Genomic DNA, 26,863 nt, shown 5'->3' with positions numbered 1-26,863 from the left:
ATAACAGTATTGTTATATATTATTGCAATTTTAAATAACAGTTTCTATTTGGACATAAAAGTATTTGTTTTCCCTGATATATAGAGAGAACCCTAAAATAGATGTCTTGACATAGCAATGCTGTCACTGATACAGCCATAGGCTCTGTAAACAGCAATCTGAAAACCGCCTGCACGATTCAATCATTTTCACTTTCGGTTGAGCTGACATGTCACTGTCTGACTAGTCAAGACAAAGAAAGAACAGTCCTACTTCAATGTTAGCCTTCGAAGAAAGTAATTAGCACTAAAAACCGCACATCACGGACATCATATTATGACTTAAATAAACTTTTACAAGAGGGTTACAGCCTTCCTCAAACTCCTGCATGGAATTAATCTTCAAAATTAGTTACCGGCCCTTCAAGAAACTCAATTAGTGTCCCGGCTAACTAAGTAATATCTCTAAAACCCCAATGTCCATCTTCTGTCTCAACAGATCGAAGGTGAGTATGAGGTCTGCTCTGAGGTGGTGTCGATCAGAGCTCATCGACCGATCCGAGGGGAGCATTTCTAAAGACTGGAATACAACACAAGACTTCGGGAACAGATTTTAAAACATACACTTGCCGACTTGTAAGTGGTCATAGAGAAAAAGTGGGCATCAAATCCCAGTCCCAGACTAAAATGCCTTGAGTTGTTTTAACTGAAAGTAACTGCAGTGACATATCTTAAATAATGTCAGAGACATTATTTTGTCTCAAGATGCACACCAGTAATGTTTTTTTCTTCTAAGGCACGTTTATAAAAGCTACTTAAATGTCCTAATTGAACTAAAGTCTAATCCTGGCTTAATCTAAACCCTGTCTGTGAAACCGGGCCTAAATGTCTTAAGGATCAGACACTAGACTTAAAGGGCAATGTTTTTCACAAACACTTTTTGTTATACTGTTTGAAACTCCCTTCACATCCTGATCAATAATAGAGGTGGTCTAAAATATTAATAAATGTACATATATCTTCTCTGGCAGTCTCAGGACCAAAAAAAAAAAAATAAATTCTTCATGCCTTAAAATAGCTTGAATGTAACTTGCCTCATTTAGTATACACGATTCTATGAATATGCAAATGAGCCCCGCCTCCACTCACTCACTCAGCTCAGAGATCCACTCATTGACGATCACACGTTGATCTGATTGGTTACAAGGTAGTTTGTGACGTCAGAAACACCAGCGATTTCAAACCGTGTTTTTGAGACTGTCTTTTTGGTTCACTGCAGTTTTAAGGAGAAAATACTCAGCAATGGTGTTCTCAGCAAACGTTTCAGTGCCCTAGAAGGATTTTGCGATTGAGACAGCCCTTAATATGGCCGAGTCCCTGATCAGTGCCCTGACTAATGAACTAGGAATGGATCCTCTGTCAACTCTGACTACTGAAAATCTGCAGCTATTGGCAACTAACGTTAGCATCGATGCGTCCAGACTAAAGTCGGGAGGAAGTCAGAGCAAAAATCAAGTAGCCTATTCCAGCCTTAGTTCAGTAGTTTTACACTCCCGCTGAGGTTTGGGTGTTGTGCTGATAGCGGGATGGATAACCTGGAAGGAGCCCAGACACAGCTCGATGCAAAGCCGCAGGCTCACGCTGAAGTAGTCTGGGAGAAAGCTGAAGACCATGTAATGAGTGCCGAAGAGAGGGATGAGGAGGAGGGTGGACTTGGTCAGTCGCCTGAGGGAAGGAGAGATAAAGCATGGAGAGGAGGAAGGGTAAAAGGTTATTGGGTAGAGCTGGGTGCTTCCAGAGAGCATCATTATAAAAGAAACATGAAAGCAATCTGTATGTCTTGAAGGCTATTGAGACCAACATGAGAGATTTGTGTGAAAGAAATCTATAGCATGTCACTTTAGGTCATGATATATGAGAGAAACCATGTCGTTTTGGTATCAATGTCTGTAGCATTTCATTTTCATTGTTTTCAAAAAAAAAAAACAATAACAATAGCATACTAGTGGTGAGAAATAATGACAACATTTTTATTTTAGGGTGAACTATTCCTTTAATATTCACAGGTTTCCTCTGCATATGCACATTGATGTGAATATTCTTAAGTGCATTATAAATACTGTTAGAAATGTATTTATAGCTCTTGTTTGTATTGTTCTTCATTTGTAAATCTGATAAAAGCATTTGCCTAATAAATATACATGAATGAAAACATGTGCAAACAGTGCAATGATTGTAATTGCTCTGCTAATTTATAAAACACAAATGTAAAATGTATTATTTACAGAAGAATTAAACCATCATTCTGAGCTTAAAGGGACAGTTCACCCAAAAATAAAAAATGTATCTACTCACACTCTTTCATGAAATACTGTACAGAAGAGAAGTTTAGTAGTCCAAGAAAAGTAGTCCATAAGACTTGTGCAATATATTAGAAGTTTTCTGAAGCCATACAATAGCTTTGTGCATTTTTGAATAGTGATTGAACTATTCAACTTTAACTATAAATGTAGATGAGGTCCCTCAGTGTGAAACATATTAAAATTTCACTCACGGATCAATGAATCCGTGTTGTTTTACTATGATAGCACCACTGCACACGGTGAAATGTGTTTTAATGCAAAACTGTCAAGTAGTCTGGCAGAAACACTTAAAACCACAGATTCTGGAGAGCAGAGCTGTCATTCACAGGCTTGTGTGAAATCTGCATATTCAACAGCGGCACACGCTCATTTATGGCAAAACAGACAGTGTCTCTTTATGATAACAGCATTAACAGGACACACATACACACACATCTCTCCAGATAATCAGGTCAGTGCTCTTAAACATGCATGAGCAGAAATTTCGTGGAAATTACCCTGATACGTGGATATAAAAAGAGTAGAATTTTGATTATGTTGCTTGGCAACAGCCTGCATTTTGGCCAATTAACTATATAACTTGACCAAATAATTGTTTGTGATTATTGTTAATGTTTCAATTGATTTACCATTATCATATACCAAGGTACTTCAGAAAATTACACCAATCAGAGAGTCGCTAAAAGCAACACGCCCCAAAAGATCTCGTTAGCTCCGCCCACTCCCATGAAGCACTGCGAATAGCGTAATAGAGCGATCTCTCAACGCTTTCAAAATACTTGATATATTTTACGCTTATTGCAAAATATGCATACATATCACCTGGCTTTGTTCAAGGCTTAAACTCTTTAACAAAGACTTTTTAAAAATCCCTATGGGAGAAATGAATGGAGAAAAAAATGCTTTATTCGGTTACACGCCACTGATGGTATTACCATGATAATATAACAACACATTATGGTAATGCCATGTTTTTTTTAGTGAATGCACCATACAGCCTTTTTACACATGCCATGGTATTTACAGGGTACAACGCAAGGTATTCAAAAATAATACCATGGTATTAAGATGGTAATTTTGTATTTTCTCTATTGTGGGCAGTTTTGTTATTGTGAAATAAAAGTAAAACTATAACTATTAAAACTTGTTTTCATTAATTGAAACAAAGCGGAAATAAAATACAATTAGATGAAAAAACTTCATCTAAATGTTTTTGAAATGTTGAAGTACTAAAATTACAATACAACTAAAACATTCATAATACAATTATTTAAGAATTTAATTAAAATCAAATAAATGAAATAGAAATAACAAAAATGACAAAAGCACATAACATAATTACTAAAACTTAAAAGCTAACTCAAAAAATATGAATAGTTTACAAATAATCCCCAAATATATCTGCCTGTGTGTTATCTATTATAATACCTAAAACTGCAAAAGCTATTGTATTGCGTTGACTGTTCTCATGCTATCTGCCGGTCTCTACAGGGCAAGTACAGTACAGATGCTGTAGAGGCTGAAAGAACAGAGGCACAGCACTTACAAACCCTCAAAGGATCCTAGCAGGGAGGATAATGCCGTTCTGGGAACACGATTCTATTTCCTGTCAGCCTGTGAGGTTTGTTTCAGCTTTACATCTGTAGTGCTTATCCAAGGATCTCAAAGTCTCGCTCCATGCATTTCATTAGCACATCCCTGGAGTTCACGTGTGTTTATGGGATGTAAAAGAGCAACTTTTACGAAACATCCGGTCTACTGAGACAGACTCGTCTGGATCATATTATCCTCCACTGCCTATGATATCCCACAATCCTGTGCATTATTGCTACATAATTTCTAAATACCTGACCCTTACATTGATTTTCATATTCATATCAAATAATATTGATCACTTGAATGCCACCAGTTAATATAGATGTTATGAAGCACAGTTTTAAGATACCTGACAAAATATATATTTTTTTACAGCACAGGTCTGCAGTTGATGTAAAAATAAATTTGTTAAAAGAAGTAGGTTTCAACTTTTTCTTATGATAAATAAACATTGTAATTATTAAGTATTTGCTGCTTTCGATCAATAGACAAAAAAAAATGGTAACACTTCACAATAAGGTTGTATATACTGACATTGGTTAAATGAACTAACAACAAATTATATTTTTGCAGCATTTATTAATCTAGGTTAAAGGTAACATCCAAAAATACTGCTTCATAAGTGATGTGTGTTAACTAAAAATACAACTATTAAAAACCATTAGCAGTAATTGAAATAAAGCTGAAATAAAATATCAATATTACATGAAAACTTTCTAAAAAAAAAATCTGGAAATGAATAATAGAAATGTTGCCTTGGCAACTGTAAGAATTGAGAAATTAGAAAATGCCGGACAATCTGGTTGAAGAACGACTAGACCCCAAGAGGACAAAGAACCTCTCTGGAAATTAACATTTAAACTCCCCCTTGTGCACTATCGAGACAAAAGTCTCACCTACGAATCATCCAAATCTACCTTTCATTCCCTCCTCCCTCACCCTCTCTCTCTCATGCTCAGATCACCTGAAATCACCCAAGAAAATATATAGTTTAATGTGAAAGATTATCACAGAGTATTAGACATGTTTAGTATCATTTTAAATGTCTCATTGCGACTGGTACAAATGTCTCATTTCCATATAAGTAAAACAAAAGGTAATAAGGTTTTTAAGAGTTTAGGGATAACTGGCACACAAAGGAAGGTGGTCTCCTGGCAAATGGTCTCACACCCCCAAAAGGTGTAACCTCTGAATGCAAATTTCCATTGTTAAAAGATGTATAATAATTCTATATAATGGAATGTAGCAAAGGGTTCGGCGCCTTCTGTTATTCAGATGAGCCCATGATGTTGAAGGACCTCAAAGAATTCAGCATCATGTATTTCCTAATGTCGGGTTCGCATCTCTTCTCTTTAATCCAGAGCTTTTGATGTTTTGTATTGATTATCTTTGAACTGATTCTGAAATTGGCATGATACATTTATCTGACATAATAAATTGTTACATTTGATTATTCTAACCGTCTTTGACATCATTTTCATTAAAGAGTTAAAAAGAATAGTTAAACATTCGCTCACATTTAATGATGCACTGATATCATTAAAACCTTTTCATTTATGGAGTCAGATGAAACAACGAGAAAATACATATTCAAATGTATTGCATTTAATCAAAAAATACTTTGCCTCGAGTAAAGAACAGTAATACGTAAAGACCTTCCGCGCTGGTCGGATGCCGGACTTTGGGCCGATCGAGAGCGAGCTTACAGCAACTAACTGAAATAAATAAGTTTAAGAGAACTTAAACAAAAAAATAAATATCATATTTTTTATACTGTGTTTATATTTTTGTGTAAATGGTGATACTTTTTCAGGATTCTTTGTTGAACAGAAAGTATAATGAACAGCATTTATTAAAGTATTTATTAAACAGAAAAATGAAAATGTCTTCACTGTCACTTTTGATCAATTTAATGCATCCTTGATGAATAAAAGTATTAATTTCTCTCTCTTTTTATCTTACCACAAATGTTTGAATGGTAGCATTGTTTCCACAAAAATACTGAGCAGCACAACTGTTTATAACATTGACAATTGCCAGAAATGTTTCTTAAGCAGCAAATCAGAATGATTTCTGAAGGATCATAAATGCTTTTAGTTCATAATACCAAATGCATTTACTAAAGTTGTTGTATAGAACCTTGTAAATTGTTAAGCTTATTGTAAAGCTCTCACTTATATCAATCCCACAATCCCCCACGCAAACCTGCCGCTCATCTCCCATAGAGAATGAATTGAAAACACCCACTCATCTCTCCACACATGCAGCTAGTGTGCCTTCAGATGTGTGTGTGTGTTTTCTGTTACAGTCGGCATGTACCTGTACTGAGACGAATTGTTGAACTGGATCAAGCGAGGGTTCAGTTTCTGCACCAGAATCCTGATAATGTTCATGAAGAGAAGGAAGTTCACCTGGTTGGGCAAGAAACAGACATGAAAACAACTGTGTGTGAGTCCATTGTGAAATCCCTGTAATTCTCCTTGTTGGATGATTCACTACTCTCATCATGTCTCCTAAATGACAGCTCCTGCCGGTCAAGCAACGAAGTCACATCAATAAGGCGGTTTAGGAAGGCCCTGTTTTGTTTGACTGTTTCATTATGTTTAGCCACTTTAATGCGAGCACCTTCACTGATTGCATGCTCAACCCTGATCCTGCCCATGCAACTTAATCTTGCACATGCACTCACATGTTCATTGCTCTTTTCATGTCTTTTATATGCCCTGTCAAAGTTAGACAGATCTCCAAACCCCACCTTTGACCAAACAACACATCCGTGAGATGGTTTCATCAAGAGGCATGGCCAGCAGTACATTTTATTTGTCACAGCACTTCCAGTCAGCCAGCCAACTTTGTCATACCAGGAGAGCTGAAAAGACCTGTTATTTTTCCCTATCTTTTGCACTACATCAATCTTAGGTGTTGATCTGCCCTGCTGTTTAATTCTAGTTTTTCCTCGTAAGGAACACTTTCAAATGGCTTCGCCAAAATCAGGTCGACAATATTAGCACTGTCTGCCATCGTGTGCAGTTTCACCCCTACGACGCTAGCCTAGCCTACTGTATTAAAGGGTTAGTTCACCCAAAAATGAAAATTCTGGTAGTAATTACTCACCCTCATGTTGTTCCAACCCCGTAAGACTTTCGTTCATCTTCGGAACACAAATTAAGATATTTTTGATGAAATCTGAGAGCTGGATCACTCCTCCACAGGCTTATGGACACTATAACTTGCTGGCCCAGAAAATGTATTAAAGACATTGTTAATATAGTCCAAGTGACTCCAGTGGCTCAATCTTAAAGGGTTAGTTCACCCAAAAATGAAAATTCTGTCAGTAATTACTCACCCTCATGTTGTTCCAACCGCGTAAGACCTTCGTTCATCTTCGGAACACAAATTAAGATATTTTTGATTAAATCTGAGAGTTGTCTCACTCCTCCATAGGCTTTCAGAGGGACCGAAACTTGCTGGCCCAGAAAAGTTATTAAAGAGATCGTTAATATAGTCCAAGTGACTACAGTGGTTCAACCTTAAGTTTATCAAGCGACGAGAATACTTTTTGTGCGCAAAAACAAACAAAAATAACGACTTTATTCCACTATTCATTTCCTTCTCTCTGGGCCTCGTAGTGTTTTTGCGCTGCGCGTCTGTGTTGCACGTCATCACGCATCACACACATGACCCGCTTCGGCCAATTGTGAGCCTACGTGGTGACGTGTAACACAGACGCGCTGCGCAAAAACACTACGTGAACCAACTAGAGGCCCAGAGAGAAGGAAATGAATAGTGGAATAAAGTCGTTATTTTTGTTTGTTTTTGCGCACAAAAAGTATTCTCGTCGCTTGATAAACTTAAGGTTGAGCCACTGTAGTCACTTGGACAATATTAACGATCTCTTTAATAACTTTTCTGGGCCAGCAAGTTTCGGTCCCTCTGAAAGCCTATGGAGGAGTGAGACAACTCTCAGATTTAATAAAAAATATCTTAATTTATGTTCCGAAGATGAACGAAGGTCTTACGTGGTTGGAACAACATGAGGGTGAGTAATTACTGACAGAATTTTCATTTTTGGGTGAACTAACCCTTTAAGTTTATAAAGCGACGAGAATACTTTTTGTGCGCAAAAACAAACAAAAATAACGACTTTATTCCACTTTTCATTTCCTTCTCTCTGGGCCTCGAGTCTTTTCACGTAGTGTTTAAGCGTAGCGCGTCTGTGTTGCACGTCACCACGTAGGCTCACTATTGGGCGACACTGATCATGTGTGTGATACGTGGTGACGTGCAACACAGACGCGCTACGCTTAAACACTACGTGAAAAGACTCGAGGCCCAGAGAGAAGGAAATGAAAAGTGGAATAAAGTCGTTATTTTTGTTTGTTTTTGCGCACAAAAAGTATTCTCGTCGCTTTATAAACTTAAGATTGAGCCACTGGAGTCACTTGGACTATATTAACAATGTCTTTAATACATTTTCTGGGCCAGCAAGTTCTAGTGTCCATAAGCCTGTGGAGGAGTGATTCAGCTCTCAGATTTCATCAAAAATATCTTAATTTGTGTTCCGAAGATGAACGAAAGTCTTACGGGGTTGGAACAACATGTGGGTGAGTAATTACTGAAAGAATTTTCATTTTGGGTGAACTAACCCTTTAACAAATGAATGAATGAACGATCTAACAAATATATATTAAACTCTGTAAAACTGAAACAAGGAATGTGGTGTATAATTGTGTGAAATGTATGATGAAAATTGGCTAGCAATTTCGCAAAGCAAATATCAAGAAATAGGTTTCAGCAGTTTGTATTTCGACTGTACTTGAGAAATCCGTGATGGGACTGAGCGCGAATAGTCAGTCAAAAGGAGATGCAGTCTTTTGACAGACCCTCCAATCATCACGCAGAAGCCCGGAGTCCAGGCCAGCCCACTCCTCATTCACCCCCAGAGACGCTGAGCGTCCGTGGGCGGGACATAATCGCAGCATTTATCCAATGACCGTCTAGTTTCGAAGCGCTGAAAAAAACTGTTCAAAGCAGCCCCATTGAAGTCAATGGACGCTGGGCTTCAATAGGGAAATGCACTGTGACGCTACAGGAATGTATGAAAAGGAAATCGAGTCAGCTGACCTGCTGTATGTAGAGCTGATTCTGAACGGACTCTTCTTTGAGATGAACGTTTTCTAACGCATTTTTAGTCAATAAAATGTTAATACAATAGTACATATTTGACCATTCATTTTTAGACATTATAGGGGAAGCCAAGCTTCCCTTGCAGTCTTAAAAAAATCCCCACTGGTCCATTCATTCATCCATCTATGTCCTCATGCATTATCTTACCCCTATTGATACTACAATGGGACCCTTGATGATCCACCAATAAGGAGAATCTTCATTTATGTCCCAGCACCTGAAAAAATATAAACACAGGTTCCTAGATAGACAACTTCAATGTCTTAAAGGAGAAGTTCACTTTTAAAATGAAAATTCTGTCATCATATACTCACCCTCATGTTGTTTCAAACCTGTATGAATTTCTTTGTTCTGCTGAACAGAACAATGGGTCCCATTGACTTCCATAGTAGGAAAAAAATATACTATGGACATCAATGGGACCCAAAAACTGTCTGGTTACTGATAATCTTCTAAATATCCTCCTTTCTGTTCAGCAGAAGAAAGAAAATAATACAGGTTTGAAACAACATGAGGGTGAGTAAATGATGACAGAATTTTCATTTTAAAAGTGAACTTCTCCTTTAACCAGGTAAGATGCAATGAAGCAAATGCTAAAAGCCATTGCTTTGTAATATATAGAAGTATAGATATAAATATATATAGAAGAGTGTTGCTCGGGTGGCAATCTGTGACTGCAAGCTGCTGATCGAAAAGCTTCGACACGATGAGATTGAGTCTTGAAGTGAAGGGGCTTGTTCAAATCCCTCACGAGAACCACTACTTAAAGGTAGAGAACAAACGTGCAATTACTCTGTGTCCTCAAAATACACTCTGGAGCAGATCCAGAGGACAATGGAAACCAGAGGAACACCTGCGAGAAAAGACGAAAGAGAGACAAAAAGATTATGGTGTTGGTAAAAGGGAATCTTACAGAGTGATCAATGCAGCGCTGTAAAAGGCATGTAAAAAAGCATATTTAAATAGAGAATTTCTCTGGATTTACACATTGTTGGAAACATTTGAGATCGTATACACAAGTGAACTCAATATAACACTGTACATATATAACATATACACTGTGCTAATGGTTTTTGGATATTTGAATGCAAAATTTGTCCATATTGTGCCTTTAAAGGAAGATGCACAGCTATTCTGTGTGAAATATTAAGTGCCTTTTAGTTAAATTACCAAAATTGGCGTAATCCCAAAATTAATAATTTAAGCAATTATGAAAATGTTTATGGAAATTAGACAGCATTCATGAAGTATTAAACATATTTGCACAAGAAAAAGGCCATTTACAAAAGCTCTCCATATTTCTAAAACAGAAAATTAGCAGATCTCCTAAATATCATCATTTAACTTTCCTAATGTGATGCAATACAGGATATTAAATGAGAGAGAGATAAAAAGTTGGACTGGACTTGATTTAATATCATTCGTAATCGCATATCATCATTCACAATAAGACCAGGAACGTGTATAAGAATGAGAACATGGATTTGTACAGTACATGCATTTCTACTGCTTCTACAATGTCATTTAAACTGTTTGTTCATTCAACTGTCTGCTGAAATCTAAGACGACGGAGGTGCCAATCACGAGAGTTGTTCTGACACTTCTCTGCCCTCCCAGGGTCCCACACACCAGAGGAGAGCGAGGCAGACAGAATATAAATGGAAATTGAGAAATAGAACAACAGGAGGATCATGCTGTACTTCACTGATTGGAGCCGCTGAGAATATAATGGCTGCTAACATGAGAAAAATAATGGACTTCAGAACCATAAATGATGATTGATCAGAGTAAGCGGCCAAGAAATAAGGATCATAATGTACAGCCAGTTGATCATTACTGCAAAAAAAAAAAAAAAATCCCATATAAAGTGATCACAAAGCACATGAATTAATCTCTACATACACTAGCATTCAAAAGTTTGGGGTTGGTAAGATTTTTTTTATGTTTTCGAAGTAAGTCTCTTATGCTCACCAAGGCTGCATTTATTAGATAAAAAATACAGCAATATTGTAAAATATTATTACAATTTAAACAACTGTTTTCTGTTTGAATGTGATCAAATCAAAGCTGAATTTTCAGCATCATTACTCCAGTCTTCAGTGTCACATGATCCTTCAGAAATCATTCTGATATGATGATTTGATGCTCAATAAACATTTCTTCTTATTATTAATGTTGAAAGCAGTGCTTAACATTTTTGTGGAAACCAAAGTTGTTTTTTATTCCAGGATTCAATGAATAGAAAGTTCAAAAGAACAGCATTTATGTGAAATATAAATCTTTTTTTAGAAATGCCTTTTTATAAATGTACTCAATAATAGTATAATAAAAAAAATAAAAAAATCCAAACTTTTTAATGGTAGTGTACCTTCCTATGCATTAATGTGAAAGGCGTGAAATATATAAATGTTTTGTTTTTTTTGGGGGGGGGGGGTGTAAACTGTATTCTTTCTTCTGTGGACTGAGACAACTTGGACCTCATTGACTTTCATTGTATACAGGGGGGATACATTTTTCAAAATATATTCTTTTGAACTCTTTTCCACCGATGAAAGACAGACATTCTTCAAAAATGCTTTGAAGCGTCAAGAGCTTTGGGTGAATGGACTTTCAATGGAGCGACAGAATTAATTGGAAATGAATTACATTGGAATTTCATTGGAAATATCTTCATTTGTGTTCTGAAAATGAATGAAAGTCTTACAGGTTTGGAATGACATGAAGCTGTGTAAATCATGACAGAATTTTCATTTTTGGGTTAACTATGAATTACTTCAGTTCATATTAAAGTGTTAAAACAATACCTAGAGACAAACCTAACCTAATTTCTCAGTTTCCTATAAGATACAACTCATCTGCGATGGCCAGAGGAAGTGTGTGAGAGGACAGGGACAGAGATATGAGAGTCTCACCCCAGCCCAGCAGAGCGAAACTCCACAGACAGCGGCGGCTGCGCGGGAAAGCAGAGACCAGCAGAGAGTTCAGATACACGGCTTCAACCAGCAGCCAGAAGAAATTAGTCAAGACGCAAAAATGACAAAACACCACAGACGCCTTACAGGCCGCCTGCAGAGAGAGAGAGAGGACAACGAGAGAGAGACACTCTGAGAATGATAAAAAGGGCATGACGGCAAAAAAACTGGAGAGGAAGGAGATAAGCACAGGGAGAAAGTATGAAAGTATTAAAGGGATGTTTCGGAGTAAAATCAACCTAGGGTCCTTTGCACCATGACCTCAAGCCAATCCCCCCCCCCCCCCATATCAGCTGTATGGCTTAGTGCAGGCACTAATGGATCCAAGGCTGTATCTCGTAAATTACCCCACTAATATTGCCCAGAATGGACCAAACTTCTACGGTAGTACAAATAGGTTCTGTACTCTTAAAACGAGGCATTGGAAGGTTTGTAAGACAGTACAGCTGATATCTTGTATCTACTATTCTGCAGAAAATCAGTATTGGGAGCGTTTCAGATATTTCAGTATCGATATGCATCGAAAAAGCGATATTTTTGACAACACTACATTGCACTTAGTTTATTATTTCAGACGCCTTTTTAAAAGACTAAAAAAATAAATAAATTATGTACAGTATTATACATAAAATTCAACCCACCAAAGTGGCTAATATGAGTGACTGTGTTACTGTTTGGCGAGTGTTAATGTGTTAATTCTTGAATATATACTGTATATAAGAAATACACTAAGAAATATTATCAGTAAGGCATATTAAAAAATATTGTAACATATCCACTGAGTCATTGAGGAAAAAAGTGGTGTGTGTGAAGTCGGTCAGGTTTGTACTTTTCACAGGAAACAGCATTGATGGTGTGACAGACTCACCGTCGAGAGTGTGCAGTGATCCGTGTCGTCACTGGAGAACAGCGTAGCATCTTTGATAAAAACAGCCACAGATTTTAGGATGAAGGTGAAAAACAGCTGCATGTGGATGTAGTTTCGAGCACAGTGTAATCGCCTAGAACACAAACAACCTTGTTTTAAATATATCATTGTAAAGAATACAACCTTCTTCTAATTGTTGCAGTAACTACTTTGAGACTAGTCTCCAAGCTACAGGCTGATTTAAAGTGGTAAAGCCAACTTTATGTGGAAAAAGTAGCTAGAAATATCCTAAAAGTTACTCACAAGAGACTAGCTATATTAAAGCAATATTTTTACAGGACTACCTAATCCGTGGCGGGTTTGAGGTTTTTTTTAGTCCACCAAGCACAGTACCTGAAGAGCAGCAGTATTATCACAGCAACAGAGAGAGAGAGCAGCGACGCTCCGTAACCAACAGTGTAGATCAGTTTCACAGTGGCAAAATACAACTCCTACGGGACAAACGAGCACAAATTAATTACATCTACATGTGTTTTTAACTAAATTACATTTTCAGTTTAGAGAGTCTGTTTAAATTGAATGAATGAATGAATGAATGAATGAATGAATGAATGAATGAATGAATGAATGAATGAATGAATGAATTATCTGAATTATCAGTTAGGACAGACACATAAGTGTGAAAGCCTAAAGCCTGTTTATTCTGAAAAATGAAACTAAATATACTAAAATGTAATATAAATTGTATACATACAGTGTGTATGTATGTGTGTGTGTGTGTGTGTGTCTGTGTGTGTATGTGTTTGTGTGGGCTCACACTCACCGGCCACTTTATTAGGTACACCACATTCTTCACAGCACAGATTCAACAAGGTGCTAGAAACATTCCTCAGAGATTTTGGTCCATACTATTGTCATGATAGCATCAGTTGCTGCAGATTTATCAGCTGCACATCTATGGTGCGATTCTCCCGTTCCACACATTCCAAATCTGCTCTATTGGATTGAGATCTGGAGACTGTGGAGGTTTGAGTTTAGTGAACTCACTGTCATGATCAAGAAACCAGTTTGAGATATTTGAGCTTTATGATATTTTGTGGGATCCTGCTGAAACTCATCAGAACACTGTGGTCATAAAGGGATGGACATGATCAGCAACAATACTCAGGCTGTGGAGTTTAATCGATGATCAATTGGTACTAAGAGAACCAAAGCGTGCAAGAAAATATCCCAGCATCATTACACCACCAGTAGCCTGAAGCGCTGATACCAGGCAGGATGGAGCCATGCTTTCATGTTGTTTACGCCAAATTCTGACCCGACCATCTGAACGCTGAAGCAGAAATGGAGACTCATCAGACCAGGCAACGTTCTTCCAATCTTCTATTGTCCAGTTTTGTTGAGCCGTGTGAATTATAGCCTCAGTTTCTGTTCTCATCTGACAGGAGTTTCACCGGTGTGTGTCTTCTTCTGCTGGAGCTTTTCTGCTTCAAGGTTTGATGTGTTGATCATTCAGAGATGCTCTTTTGCTTCAAGGTTTGAAGTGTTGTGTGTTCAGAGATGCTCTTCTGCTTCAAGGTTTGGTGTGTTGATCATTCAGAGATGCTCTTCTGCTTCAAGGTTTGATGTGTTGTGTGTTCAGAGATACTCTTCTTCAAGGTTTGATGTGTTGAGTGTTCAGAGATGCTCTTCTGCTTCAAGGTTTGGTGTGTTGTGTGTTCAGAGATGCTCTTCTCCTTCAAGGTTTGAAGTGTTGTGTGTTCAGAGATGCTCTTCTCCTTCAAGGTTTGAAGTGTTGTGTGTTCAGAGATGCTCTTCTGCTTCAAGGTTTGATGTGTTGTGTGTTCAGAGATGCTCTTCTGCTTCAAGGTTTGATGTGTTGTGTGTTCAGAGGTGCTCTTCTGCTTCAAGGTTTGGTGTGTTGTGTGTTCAGAGATGCTCTTCTCCTTCAAGGTTTGAAGTGTTGAGTGTTCAGAGATGCTCTTCTGCTTCAAGGTTTGACGTGTTGAGTGTTCAGAGATGCTCTTCTGCTTCAAGGTTTGGTGTGTTGTGTGTTCAGAGATGCTCTTCTCCTTCAAGGTTTGAAGTGTTGTGTGTTCAGAGATGCTCTTCTGTTTCAAGGTTTGATGTGTTGTGTGTTCAGAGATGCTCTTCTGCTTCAAGGTTTGATGTGTTGTGTGTTCAGAGGTGCTCTTCTGCTTCAAGGTTTGGTGTGTTGTGTGTTCAGAGATGCTCTTCTCCTTCAAGGTTTGAAGTGTTGTGTGTTCAGAGATGCTCTTCTGCTTCAAGGTTTGAAGTGTTGTGTGTTCAGAGATGCTCTTCTGCTTCAAGGTTTGGTGTGTTGTGTGTTCAGAGATGCTCTTCTGCTTCAAGGTTTGACGTGTTGAGTGTTCAGAGATGCTCTTCTGCTTCAAGGTTTGACGTGTTGTGTGTTCAGAGATGCTCTTCTGCTTCAAGGTTTGATGTGTTGAGTGTTCAGAGATGCTCTTCTGCTTCAAGGTTTGATGTGTTGTGTGTTCAGAGGTGCTCTTCTGCTTCAAGGTTTGGTGTGTTGTGTGTTCAGAGATGCTCTTCTCCTTCAAGGTTTGAAGTGTTGTGTGTTCAGAGATGCTCTTCTGCTTCAAGGTTTGATGTGTTGTGTGTTCAGAGGTGCTCTTCTGCTTCAAGGTTTGGTGTGTTGTGTGTTCAGAGATGCTCTTCTCCTTCAAGGTTTGAAGTGTTGTGTGTTCAGAGATGCTCTTCTGCTTCAAGGTTTGATGTGTTGTGTGTTCAGAGATGCTCTTCTGCTTCAAGGTTTGATGTGTTGTGTGTTCAGAGATGCTCTTCTGCTTCAAGGTTTGATGTGTTGTGTGTTCAGAGATGCTCTTCTGCTTCAAGGTTTGACGTGTTGAGTGTTCAGAGATGCTCTTCTGCTTCAAGGTTTGACGTGTTGTGTGTTCAGAGATGCTCTTCTGCTTCAAGGTTTGATGTGTTGTGTGTTCAGAGGTGCTCTTCTGCTTCAAGGTTTGGTGTGTTGTGTGTTCAGAGATGCTCTTCTCCTTCAAGGTTTGAAGTGTTGTGTGTTCAGAGATGCTCTTCTGCTTCAAGGTTTGCTGTGTTGTGTGTTCAGAGATGCTCTTCTCCTTCAAGGTTTGAAGTGTTGTGTGTTCAGAGATGCTCTTCTACTTCAAGGTTTGATGTGTTGTGTGTTCAGAGATGCTCTTCTCCTTCAAGGTTTGGTGTGTTGTGTGTTCAGAGATGCTCTTCTCCTTCAAGGTTTGGTGTTGTGTGTTCAGAGATGCTCTTCTGCTTCAAGGTTTGATGTGTTGTGTGTTCAGAGATGCTCTTCTCCTTCAAGGTTTGAAGTGTTGTGTGTTCATAGATGCTCTTCTCCTTCAAGGTTTGATGTGTTGAGTGTTCAGAGATGCTCTTCTCCTTCAAGGTTTGAAGTGTTGTGTGTTCAGAGATGCTCTTCTCCTTCAAGGTTTGATGTGTTGTGTGTTCAGAGATGCTCTTCTGCTTCAAGGTTTGATGTGTTGATCGTTCAGAGATGCTCTTCTCCTTCAAGGTTTGAAGTGTTGTGTGTTCAGAGATGCTCTTCTCCTTCAAGGTTTGATGTGTTGAGTGTTCAGAGATGCTCTTCTCCTTCAAGGTTTGGTGTTGTGTGTTCAGAGATGCTCTTCTGCTTCAAGGTTTGATGTGTTGTGTGTTCAGAGATGCTCTTCTCCTTCAAGGTTTGGTGTTGTGTGTTCAGAGATGCTCTTCTGCTTCAAGGTTTGATGTGTTGAGTGTTCAGAGATGCTCTTCTGCTTCAAGGTTTGATGTGTTGAGTGTTCAGAGATGCTCTTCTGCTTCAAGGTTTGACGTGTTGAGTGTTCAGAGATGCTCTTCTGCTTCAAGGTTTGGTGTGTTGTGTGTTCAGAGATGCTCTTCTCCTTCAAGGTTTGAAGTGTTGTGTGTTCAGAGATGCTCTTCTGTTTCAAGGTTTGATGTGTTGTGTGTTCAGAGATGCTCTTCTGCTTCAAGGTTTGATGTGTTGTGTGTTCAGAGGTGCTCTTCTGCTTCAAGGTTTGGTGTGTTGTGTGTTCAGAGATGCTCTTCTCCTTCAAGGTTTGAAGTGTTGTGTGTTCAGAGATGCTCTTCTGCTTCAAGGTTTGATGTGTTGAGTGTTCAGAGATGCTCTTCTGCTTCAAGGTTTGATGTGTTGAGTGTTCAGAGATGCTCTTCTGCTTCAAGGTTTGATGTGTTGTGTGTTCAGAGATGCTCTTCTGCTTCAAGGTTTGAAGTGTTGTGTGTTCAGAGATGCTCTTCTCCTTCAAGGTTTGATGTGTTGAGTGTTCAGAGATGCTCTTCTCCTTCAATGTTTGAAGTGTTGTGTGTTCAGAGATGCTCTTCTCCTTCAAGGTTTGAAGTGTTGTGTGTTCAGAGATGCTCTTCTCCTTCAAGGTTTGATGTGTTGAGTGTTCAGAGATGCTCTTCTGCTTCAAGGTTTGATGTGTTGTGTGTTCAGAGATGCTCTTCTGCTTCAAGGTTTGATGTGTTGTGTGTTCAGAGATGCTCTTCTCCTTCAAGGTTTGAAGTGTTGTGTGTTCAGAGATGCTCTTCTCCTTCAAGGTTTGATGTGTTGAGTGTTCAGAGATGCTCTTCTGCTTCAAGGTTTGATGTGTTGTGTGTTCAGAGGTGCTCTTCTCCTTCAAGGTTTGGTGTGTTGTGTGTTCAGAGATGCTCTTCTCCTTCAAGGTTTGGTGTTGTGTGTTCAGAGATGCTCTTCTGCTTCAAGGTTTGATGTGTTGTGTGTTCAGAGATGCTCTTCTCCTTCAAGGTTTGAAGTGTTGTGTGTTCAGAGATGCTCTTCTCCTTCAAGGTTTGATGTGTTGAGTGTTCAGAGATGCTCTTCTGCTTCAAGGTTTGATGTGTTGTGTGTTCAGAGATGCTCTTCTCCTTCAAGGTTTGAAGTGTTGTGTGTTCAGAGATGCTCTTCTCCTTCAAGGTTTGATGTGTTGTGTGTTCAGAGATGCTCTTCTGCTTCAAGGTTTGATGTGTTGATCGTTCAGAGATGCTCTTCTCCTTCAAGGTTTGAAGTGTTGTGTGTTCAGAGATGCTCTTCTCCTTCAAGGTTTGATGTGTTGAGTGTTCAGAGATGCTCTTCTCCTTCAATGTTTGAAGTGTTGTGTGTTCAGAGGTGCTCTTCTCCTTCAAGGTTTGATGTGTTGTGTGTTCAGAGATGCTCTTCTGCTTCAAGGTTTGATGTGTTGTGTGTTCAGAGATGCTCTTCTCCTTCAAGGTTTGAAGTGTTGTGTGTTCAGAGATGCTCTTCTCCTTCAAGGTTTGATGTGTTGTGTGTTCAGAGATGCTCTTCTGCTTCAAGGTTTGATGTGTTGATCGTTCAGAGATGCTCTTCTCCTTCAAGGTTTGATGTGTTGAGTGTTCAGAGATGCTCTTCTGCTTCAAGGTTTGATGTGTTGAGTGTTCAGAGATGCTCTTCTCCTTCAAGGTTTGAAGTGTTGTGTGTTCAGAGATGCTCTTCTCCTTCAAGGTTTGATGTGTTGAGTGTTCAGAGATGCTCTGCTCCTTCAATGTTTGAAGTGTTGTGTGTTCAGAGGTGCTCTTCTCCTTCAAGGTTTGATGTGTTGTGTGTTCAGAGATGCTCTTCTCCTTCAAGGTTTGAAGTGTTGTGTGTTCAGAGATGCTCTTCTCCTTCAAGGTTTGATGTGTTGAGTGTTCAGAGATGCTCTGCTCCTTCAATGTTTGAAGTGTTGTGTGTTCAGAGGTGCTCTTCTCCTTCAAGGTTTGATGTGTTGTGTGTTCAGAGATGCTCTTCTCCTTCAAGGTTTGAAGTGTTGTGTGTTCAGAGATGCTCTTCTCCTTCAATGTTTGAAGTGTTGTGTGTTCAGAGATGCTCTTCTCCTTCAAGGTTTGATGTGTTGTGTGTTCAGAGATGCTCTTCTGCTTCAAGGTTTGATGTGTTGATCGTTCAGAGATGTTCTTCTCCTTCAAGGTTTGATGTGTTGAGTGTTCAGAGATGCTCTTCTGCTTCAAGGTTTGATGTGTTGTGTGTTCAGAGATGCTCTTCTCCTTCAAGGTTTGAAGTGTTGTGTGTTCAGAGATGCTCTTCTCCTTCAAGGTTTGATGTGTTGTGTGTTCAGAGATGCTCTTCTGCTTCAAGGTTTGATGTGTTGATCGTTCAGAGATGTTCTTCTCCTTCAAGGTTTGATGTGTTGAGTGTTCAGAGATGCTCTTCTGCTTCAAGGTTTGATGTGTTGAGTGTTCAGAGATGCTCTTCTGCTTCAAGGTTTGATGTGTCGAGTGTTCAGAGATGCTCTTCTGCTTCAAGGTTTGACGTGTTGAGTGTTCAGAGATGCTCTTCTGCTTCAAGGTTTGATGTGTTGAGTGTTCAGAGATGCTCTTCTGGAGACCTCGGTTGTAACAAGTGGATATCTGAGTTACTGTTGTCTTTCTATCAGCTGAACCAGTCTGGTCATTCTCCTCTGATCTTTGACATCAACAAGGCATTTTCTCCAACAGAACTGACACTTACTGGATATTTTCTCTTTCTCTCTGATAATTCTCTGTAAACCCTAGAGATGGTTGTACGTGAAAATCCCAGTAGATCAGCAGTTTCTGAAATATTCAGACCAGCTCGTCTGGCACCAACAACCATGACACATTCAAAGTCACTAAAATCAACTTTCTTCCTCGTTCTGATGCTCAGCTTGAACTTCAGCAGATCGTCTTGATCATGTCTACATGCCTAAATGCATTGAGTTGCAGCCATATGATTGGCTGATAAGATATTTGTGTTAACGTGCAATTGAACTGGTTTAATAAAGTGGCCAGTGAGTGTGTGTATAGTGTATATACTGTATACGGTTGTTGACCTACACTACATTAAGAGTATAGAGCTATTAAAAGTTCATATTAACAGCAGATCTTTTGGATCTTCGAGGAATTTGATGAAGAATGTTTGAGTTCATACTTAGACAAATCTGAGACTTTATTGAGATCTCTTCTGTGATTCTAGAAGAGAGTATGAATAAATGGAAAATGTTTATCAAATACAAGTGAGTATAAATTGCAGAACATGTCAGTGACCTCTGGGATGTCGTCCTCAACACTGCAGGCCTCATGATATGGAGGGAACGGCTGTGACCAGCCTCCAGCACTGCAGTTACGGCTCACTATACCTAGAGAAAATAAATCAAGGTCAAAGGTCAATGACAATCATGCAAGGCAATCTCTGCAAGCTTTAAAAAAAAACATTTAAATCTGCTTATACATTCACTGGCAACTTTGATGTCATTTCATGAGGATTTCATTTTTTTTTATATATCTTTTTCTCTGGAGACAAGAAGCAATGCATGTAATTAGTTTGTGCTAAAGCTGAATGTGAAATGAGGTCTAAATCTTTTTCTACACAAGTCAGCGCCGGAGTGACACTTTACTCGTCGTCAGATGAAACTGCAGCAGCACAATTTTAGTAGTGGTCTTTCAGATTTGACTGTAGTGTTGGTTGGCTGGTTTAGACTGGGTTTAGTTTGTTATATTGGCGGATGTGTGGAGATTTGAGACGTTATTGCAGTGGCAAATATGAAAACCTGCCTTTTTTTGTTCAAGCTTATGAAGCCTTGAAATTGGGGCCGTGTATTTTACAATTTGAGTTTTCAGCTTATATTCTCAAGGTAGATGTGTCTATTGTTAAAGCCCACAGAGTGAAACCAATGCGTTTGCTTCATGGTTTGTTTGCAGAAGCTGTTAATATGGAAATGCATGTGTGATCCAAGGTTGGGCAAACTCAGAGCTCTTTTAATTCATTAGACAGAAACATTTTCTGTTTCTCGAGTCAAAAGAGCAAAGTCTCTTTGGTATTCTAATACACATATTTTGTGGTACTACATTAATGCCTGGCCCTAATACACCAATTTGCATAATAACTTATTCTTATAACTTATTCTGGTTATTAAAGTGTCCCTATTATACTTTTTCAAATATTTCCTTTCATGTAGTGTGTAATCCAGCTATTTGTGAAAGTAAAGGACTGCAAAGTTTCAAAGATCAAAGTGTGTCTCAGTGTCCCAGTCTCAATTCCTGCACAAACCTACATAGGTTTATAACAAACTTTCATATTACCAACCTATGGTCTTCATTGTCAGTGAACAAAGTCTACCTTGACCCTTGAATAGAGGGTAGCTGAACTGTAGTTGTAGCTGAGACTGGAAGAGTTTGGTTTGTGTGTCGACAAGACGCTGTTTTCTGCAAAAGCAAATCCCTTTTGCTGCACTTTCAAAGGACAAGTACTCGGGCTCAAATTAATACGGTAAAACCGACGCCATCGTTACCGTTCGTATCACTGTGCATCAAGTGCTGAGGAAGATCCACAGCTAAAATTCAGATATGGTAATGAGCGTTTGGTTTCCGACATACGCTGAAAGCGGTCGACCAATCAAAACAGACTGAGCCATCTGACCAATCAGAACAGAGTAGCTCTCGGAAAGGAGGGGTTTAGAGAGACTGAATCTGTTACTGAACCGATTCAAACACTGTGAGAAAAGAGATGATGCTGCAATGGATATTATGAGAAAATGTGCTTTTTGAGCCAGGATGCATATAAACTTCTTGTAGGAGACCATTAGAAACCTTTAAAATAACATAATAGGGGCACTTTAAAATAATAATAATGTTAACATTTTCATTTATCCAGTATTATTGGTACATCAATTTCTTTGTATTTCATTCCTATTTAACTATATACTTCTATCAGTTTACTGTAAATTCAAATGTAATGATTTACAGTTTATGCATCTTGTTTTCCATCTTTACCTCATTCAGGTACTGAATTGCATTCTCAATTCATTTTTGAATTGTGCACAACTCTGAAGTGGACGTAGTGTTTGTGTGTCATACCTGTGTTGTTCTTGAAGAGAGAGAAAACAGCCGGACAGGGAGTGTGGACAGTCTCACCCACTGCAGCTCTGGGCCAACACACTACAGAGTCCCATACTGGTGGGCAACCTTCAAACACATATACACACACATATATATATATATAAATAGCATGACCTTATAACTACTCATGCACTCAAGCACCAAACATCAAGAAAACAAAGTTTCTGAAAGGCTTTCTGTGGCACATCACAGCTAGAATTATACTACAGTCCAGTTTTCTGTGTTGGATCGGCACAAGAACATCTGTGGATTTCCAGCAAAGCCACTGCAAAGAATGCTGGGAAATGCAAACGCAAGGCGCTGCATTACAATGAGTGTGATCTCGTATTAACCTCTGTCTCTGAATGTCACCACTGACCGCTTGTGGCAGTGTAAATGCTGTGCAGATGTGATTCATTTTAAATGTCATCTAATGGGTTTGTGACCTGTTTTTGTATGTCATTTTAAAGTCATTAAAAGTCATTATAAAAGTTGAAATGCTTGACAGGAGACGTTATTGATATGTTATGGCTACAGTACAAAGTATATATTTTTTAAAGAAGCAGCAACATTTTTTCTAATGTTCTCTCTTTTATGTAGAATAAATTTATATTTTATTTCAAAAATGTGAATAGTATACACTACCATTCAAAAGTTTAAGGTCAGGAAGATATTTTTTTTCAGCAATGATGCATTAAATTGATCAAAAGTTAAAAATGTTACAAAAGATTTATATTTTAAATGCTTTTCTTTTGAACTTTCTATTCATCAAAGAATCCAGAAAAAAAATATATATCATATTTTCCACAAAAATATGAAGCAGCACAACTGTTTTTTTGAGTATCAAATCAGCATATTAGAATGATTTCTGAAGGATCATGTGCTGAAGACTGAATTTTAGTAATTCAGATTCTGCTTATCGATTCCGATTCTTATTGATTACCAGTTTCGATTTCAATAGTCAAAAATTTTGATATCAAACATTTTGATACATTTTTGCAAAACATTTAGTTGCAGCTGAATACCATGAACAAAAATCAGCAGCCTTAAGAACAACTGACTAATAAACTAGACCAACATAAATTTCAAACATTATTAAAGACAAGTATACACTCAGTAATTAAATAAGAACAAACAAGCAAATTAGCAATAGCACTAAAAAATACAACTGAACAATGCTCAGAAATTGAAATCAAGTGTAAAATAACATAGTTTTCTTTTTATAAATAAAATATAGATTAATCTTTTTTAAAGTAACAAAAGTTATTCAGTCAAGATCAGTGAGTGATTTCTTTTATTAACAGTAATGACACAGACAGCAGAAGGTTTATTAGGCTACTGTCACTTTAAGACTTAATGCACAGGTCACATGCATTACACATGCATTTTCTTTCTCAACTGTTTACATTCACCGAAGACATAACCGACTGTGTTTACGAGGATATTTTGACATTATTTTTTGTGTGTTTGTCCGTTCAAGTGCAAGAAGACGTATACAAGAACTCAATCAGGTATTCGGGCACTATATGAGAGGTGGCTTTTTGCGCGCATCTTCGTTCGCTTGAATGGTTTAAAATCACAATAAAATGTGCAGATTTTAAAAAAAGCAGAGCTGGTGAGCAGAAGAGACTTCTTTCAAAATCATTAATGGCCTAAGGCCTGGTTTCACAGACAGGGTTTAGATTAAGCCAGGATTAGACCTTAGTTCAATTAGGACATTTAAGTAGCTTTTATAAACGTGCCTTAGAAAAAAAAAAACATTGCTAATGTGCATCTTGAGACTCTGACATATTGTAAGATACATCAGTGTAAGTTACTTTCAGTTAAAACAGCATTTTAGTCAAATTCTGTGAAACCGGGGGATACTCTTACCAACCCTGAATTTTGAACGGTAGTATTGCTCATATAATTTAGTCTTGAATACATCTAAGACGAGTTCATATTGAGATCTCGGACTTCTGATTGCAGACTTTGGTGTCTCAGTAATTCAGAGTGCAGTTTGAGACTCACACATGAGTAGCCTACTAGGATCTATTTCTGAAGAGTAATATTTGAGATGCAGGATGCCTCAGCTTGATCTCAATGTAATCTCAGTGTTTAGCATGCCTCTCATGTCCTGTGGACGTCAAACCCCTTCAACATCCCATCAGGAGCTTCGGTTTATTTCTACCTGAGGAGCTGCTGAGGTTCCCAGGCTCTGTGATCTCTCGCAGACACCGCTGTTCATCTCTTGCCAACTGAAAAATATATTCACACTCAGGATGCAAACTGCACAACACCTGCAGAGAGAGAGAACATTTAATGAGTCAGTGATGCATAGAAATGCACGTCTCATTTATAACACAACTCATACATTTTTCAGACACAAAAATTACAATCAATTGCGGATGCTGTCCTGACCCACTTTACAGACAGAGAGAACATGTGCACATGTGTGCATGCTGAAATAGGAGAAATGTCATACTAATACCATTACAGAAAAACATGACTTCAGATTGCATTAGCACAAAGGTGACATTTCTTCTTTTTCAATGGACAGTAATTATGCCATATTGTGGCTATTGAAAACTGACGCTAATTAAGAATTCATTGCCATTTTAAAAATATACTGCGTTTCATTTCAACTCTGTGTTTCTTCTGGCTGTTAATGAAGTAGCAGCTGTCATGAACCATTTCAACATATGTATGCACACAAATATGCATATATGCACGCAAAAGCATTTAAAATGTTAATTATGTGCATGTAATCAAAGCGCTGTTTCAGAGTGATTGTCTCCAATCAAACACTTTAGTCTGACTGCGTCTCTGCCGTTTAAGAGTCAAGAAATTATTATGAGCTGTAGCAGTTTTTGAATGCATTGCATTCAAAGTCCCATATGGTTATTCTCTGGAAACACTCCCTAATACTCAGGGACATTTTTATTATTGTTCAAAAAGTAAAAGAAAAAACAGTATTTCTCCAGCTCAGGATCAAATTAACAGGACCAGATATTACAGAACCAGCATAGGGACATTCTCGAATATTCGTATGTGACTAATGTTTGAATAAATCCATCATGTTTTTATGACAGCCACCCTTTAAATGTAAGTCGACTGCAAATCAGTTAAATGTATCCTTTAATATTATAGAAATGTACCAACTGGGATTCCCTGTATAGTTTAAAGCATTAGTTTTCCTTTAGAATATTTTCCATGTACTGTACCTGATACATAGCCCAATTGATCAATATCGAATCGGAATTGAATTGAATCACAAGGTAGTGAATCAAAATCTGTGTCAGTATACCCTGCTCTAATGAAAGGCTATAGCACACAAATGGCATTCATTTCCCGAGAATTACTCCCACATCCTTCAACTTTGATATGTTTTTTCGCCAATAATGTTTTGAAAAGTTAAAAAAGAGAAGAGTTCAAATAAGTTCAGCAATATGCTTCTTCACAGTGTATTTGTACGTGCTCGAGTCAGTCTTTTAAGGTAAATATAATCTCCAAAGCAGTCACGTCTCTCTGCTACTAGGGGGAGCTTTCACCGAATGAAAAATACAGGTCAGAGCTGAGTCAAGGTTTTGTTCATTAAAAGATCTTCAAAAACACTGAGCCATAAGCAAGTCTAAGAGAGAAGGCTGGCTCTGTGTGATGCTCTAGTCTCATATAGCAGCTCTATCTCGCAGTAACCATCTCATATACTACATAGTTCTTCTCTCCGTTTATCTCTCTCTATCTATTTCTTTTAAATCATCCAAGTCTTAGAGACGCACAAAAGAGTTTTGCCGGCTGATATTATCACTTGTCATTTTCAGTGTCTATAAAGCACAGTTGGACAACAGAACAGGAGATGGACTAAAAAGAAGAAATATTGAGCTAACACAAACTAACAATGAGTATATTTTTACAGTGTTGGGTGTAATTTATTACTAAGTAATTAATTACTGTAATAATTTATACTTTTCCCTTGAAAACATAAAGTAAGGGATTACTCTATTTAATTTACAGTTACTTCTGTAAATATATAACATATAAAACATAGTGGATTCAACATTTAACTTCTAATGTTAAAATGTATGGTTTTATTTTAACCTTCTCCCTTTAAATACTTTGGTCAGTTCAAGAATAAGTTATGCTATTTTACATTATTTATTTGACAGAATTAAAAGACAAGTTTCATGTGTAAGAACTGCTCATGGTTGGGTTTAGAAAGTTATTAGTAAGAAGAACATGAATTTTGGAGCAATTTTGAGCAGATTTTGTGCATTGTGACATTATGTTCATTTATTTTAAACAAACAAACTATTTGCCGTCGGATTCTGTTCCCCCTATGTTGATTACATAACGAGGTTCTAATATTTATCACATTGCAATGGATTACTAGGTCCAATAGCCAAGTGGTCAGTGCACTGACAATCATTGTTTTTAAGCTTATTGCGACCCGAGTTCAAGTTCTCAGTTTCTTGTTACTATACCGTCCTATCATAATAAAAGGCAAAAAAATATATTATTTAATGCGATCTGTGGCCCTGCTGAGGCGTTATTGAAGCCCATGGTGCATCAAGCTCATCTGTATTGTTGGGCCGGGTGTTTCTCATCTTCCTCTTGATTCTCTATGGGGTTCAGGTCAGGTGAGTTGGCTGGCCAATCAACCACAGTAATATCGTGGCGAGCAAACCAGTCAGTGGAAGTTTTGGCACTGTGGACAGGTGCTATCCAGCTGGAAAAGGAAATTGGCATTAGCAGATGGAAGCACGAAATTTCCTAAAATCTCCTGGTAGACGATTGCGTTTACTTCGGACTTGATTAAGCACAGTGGACCAACACCAGCAGATGACATGGCACCCCAAATCATCACTGACTGTGGAAACTTCACACTGGACATCAGTCAAGTTGGATTCTGTGCCTCTCCACTCTTCCTCCAGACTCTGGGACCTTGATTTCAAAAATGAAATGACGTGAAAGAGAGCTCAGTTTAGTATTCGGGCACTGTCTGATTTGGGCACACAAAAC

The 26,863-nt window shown here is 38.2% G+C and overlaps 1 protein-coding gene across 1 annotated transcript in view; it reads right to left on the bottom strand.

Moving 5' to 3' along the window:
- ghrhrl (growth hormone releasing hormone receptor, like) overlaps nucleotides 1-25,077 on the bottom strand; it is a gene marked incomplete at both ends in the record, with an annotated part of 31,414 nt that extends 6,337 nt beyond the window's left edge. The window contains 11 exons of the mRNA XM_081385819.1: nucleotides 1,574-1,703; nucleotides 6,257-6,348; nucleotides 9,272-9,341; nucleotides 9,917-9,977; nucleotides 12,037-12,190; nucleotides 12,965-13,097; nucleotides 13,358-13,455; nucleotides 20,036-20,127; nucleotides 21,845-21,952; nucleotides 24,036-24,144; nucleotides 25,069-25,077. Of these exons, the coding sequence (XP_081241945.1) occupies nucleotides 1,574-1,703; nucleotides 6,257-6,348; nucleotides 9,272-9,341; nucleotides 9,917-9,977; nucleotides 12,037-12,190; nucleotides 12,965-13,097; nucleotides 13,358-13,455; nucleotides 20,036-20,127; nucleotides 21,845-21,952; nucleotides 24,036-24,144; nucleotides 25,069-25,077 (1,056 nt within the window). The remainder of the gene's footprint in view (nucleotides 1-1,573; nucleotides 1,704-6,256; nucleotides 6,349-9,271; nucleotides 9,342-9,916; nucleotides 9,978-12,036; nucleotides 12,191-12,964; nucleotides 13,098-13,357; nucleotides 13,456-20,035; nucleotides 20,128-21,844; nucleotides 21,953-24,035; nucleotides 24,145-25,068) is intronic.
- Between the last annotated feature and the right edge of the window lie 1,786 nt (nucleotides 25,078-26,863).

Source organism: Scardinius erythrophthalmus (genome assembly GCF_964197995.2).
Source record: "Scardinius erythrophthalmus genome assembly, chromosome: 15".
NCBI classification, from domain to species: domain Eukaryota; kingdom Metazoa; phylum Chordata; class Actinopteri; order Cypriniformes; family Leuciscidae; genus Scardinius; species Scardinius erythrophthalmus.
This window is presented reverse-complemented; position numbering and strand designations above follow the sequence as displayed.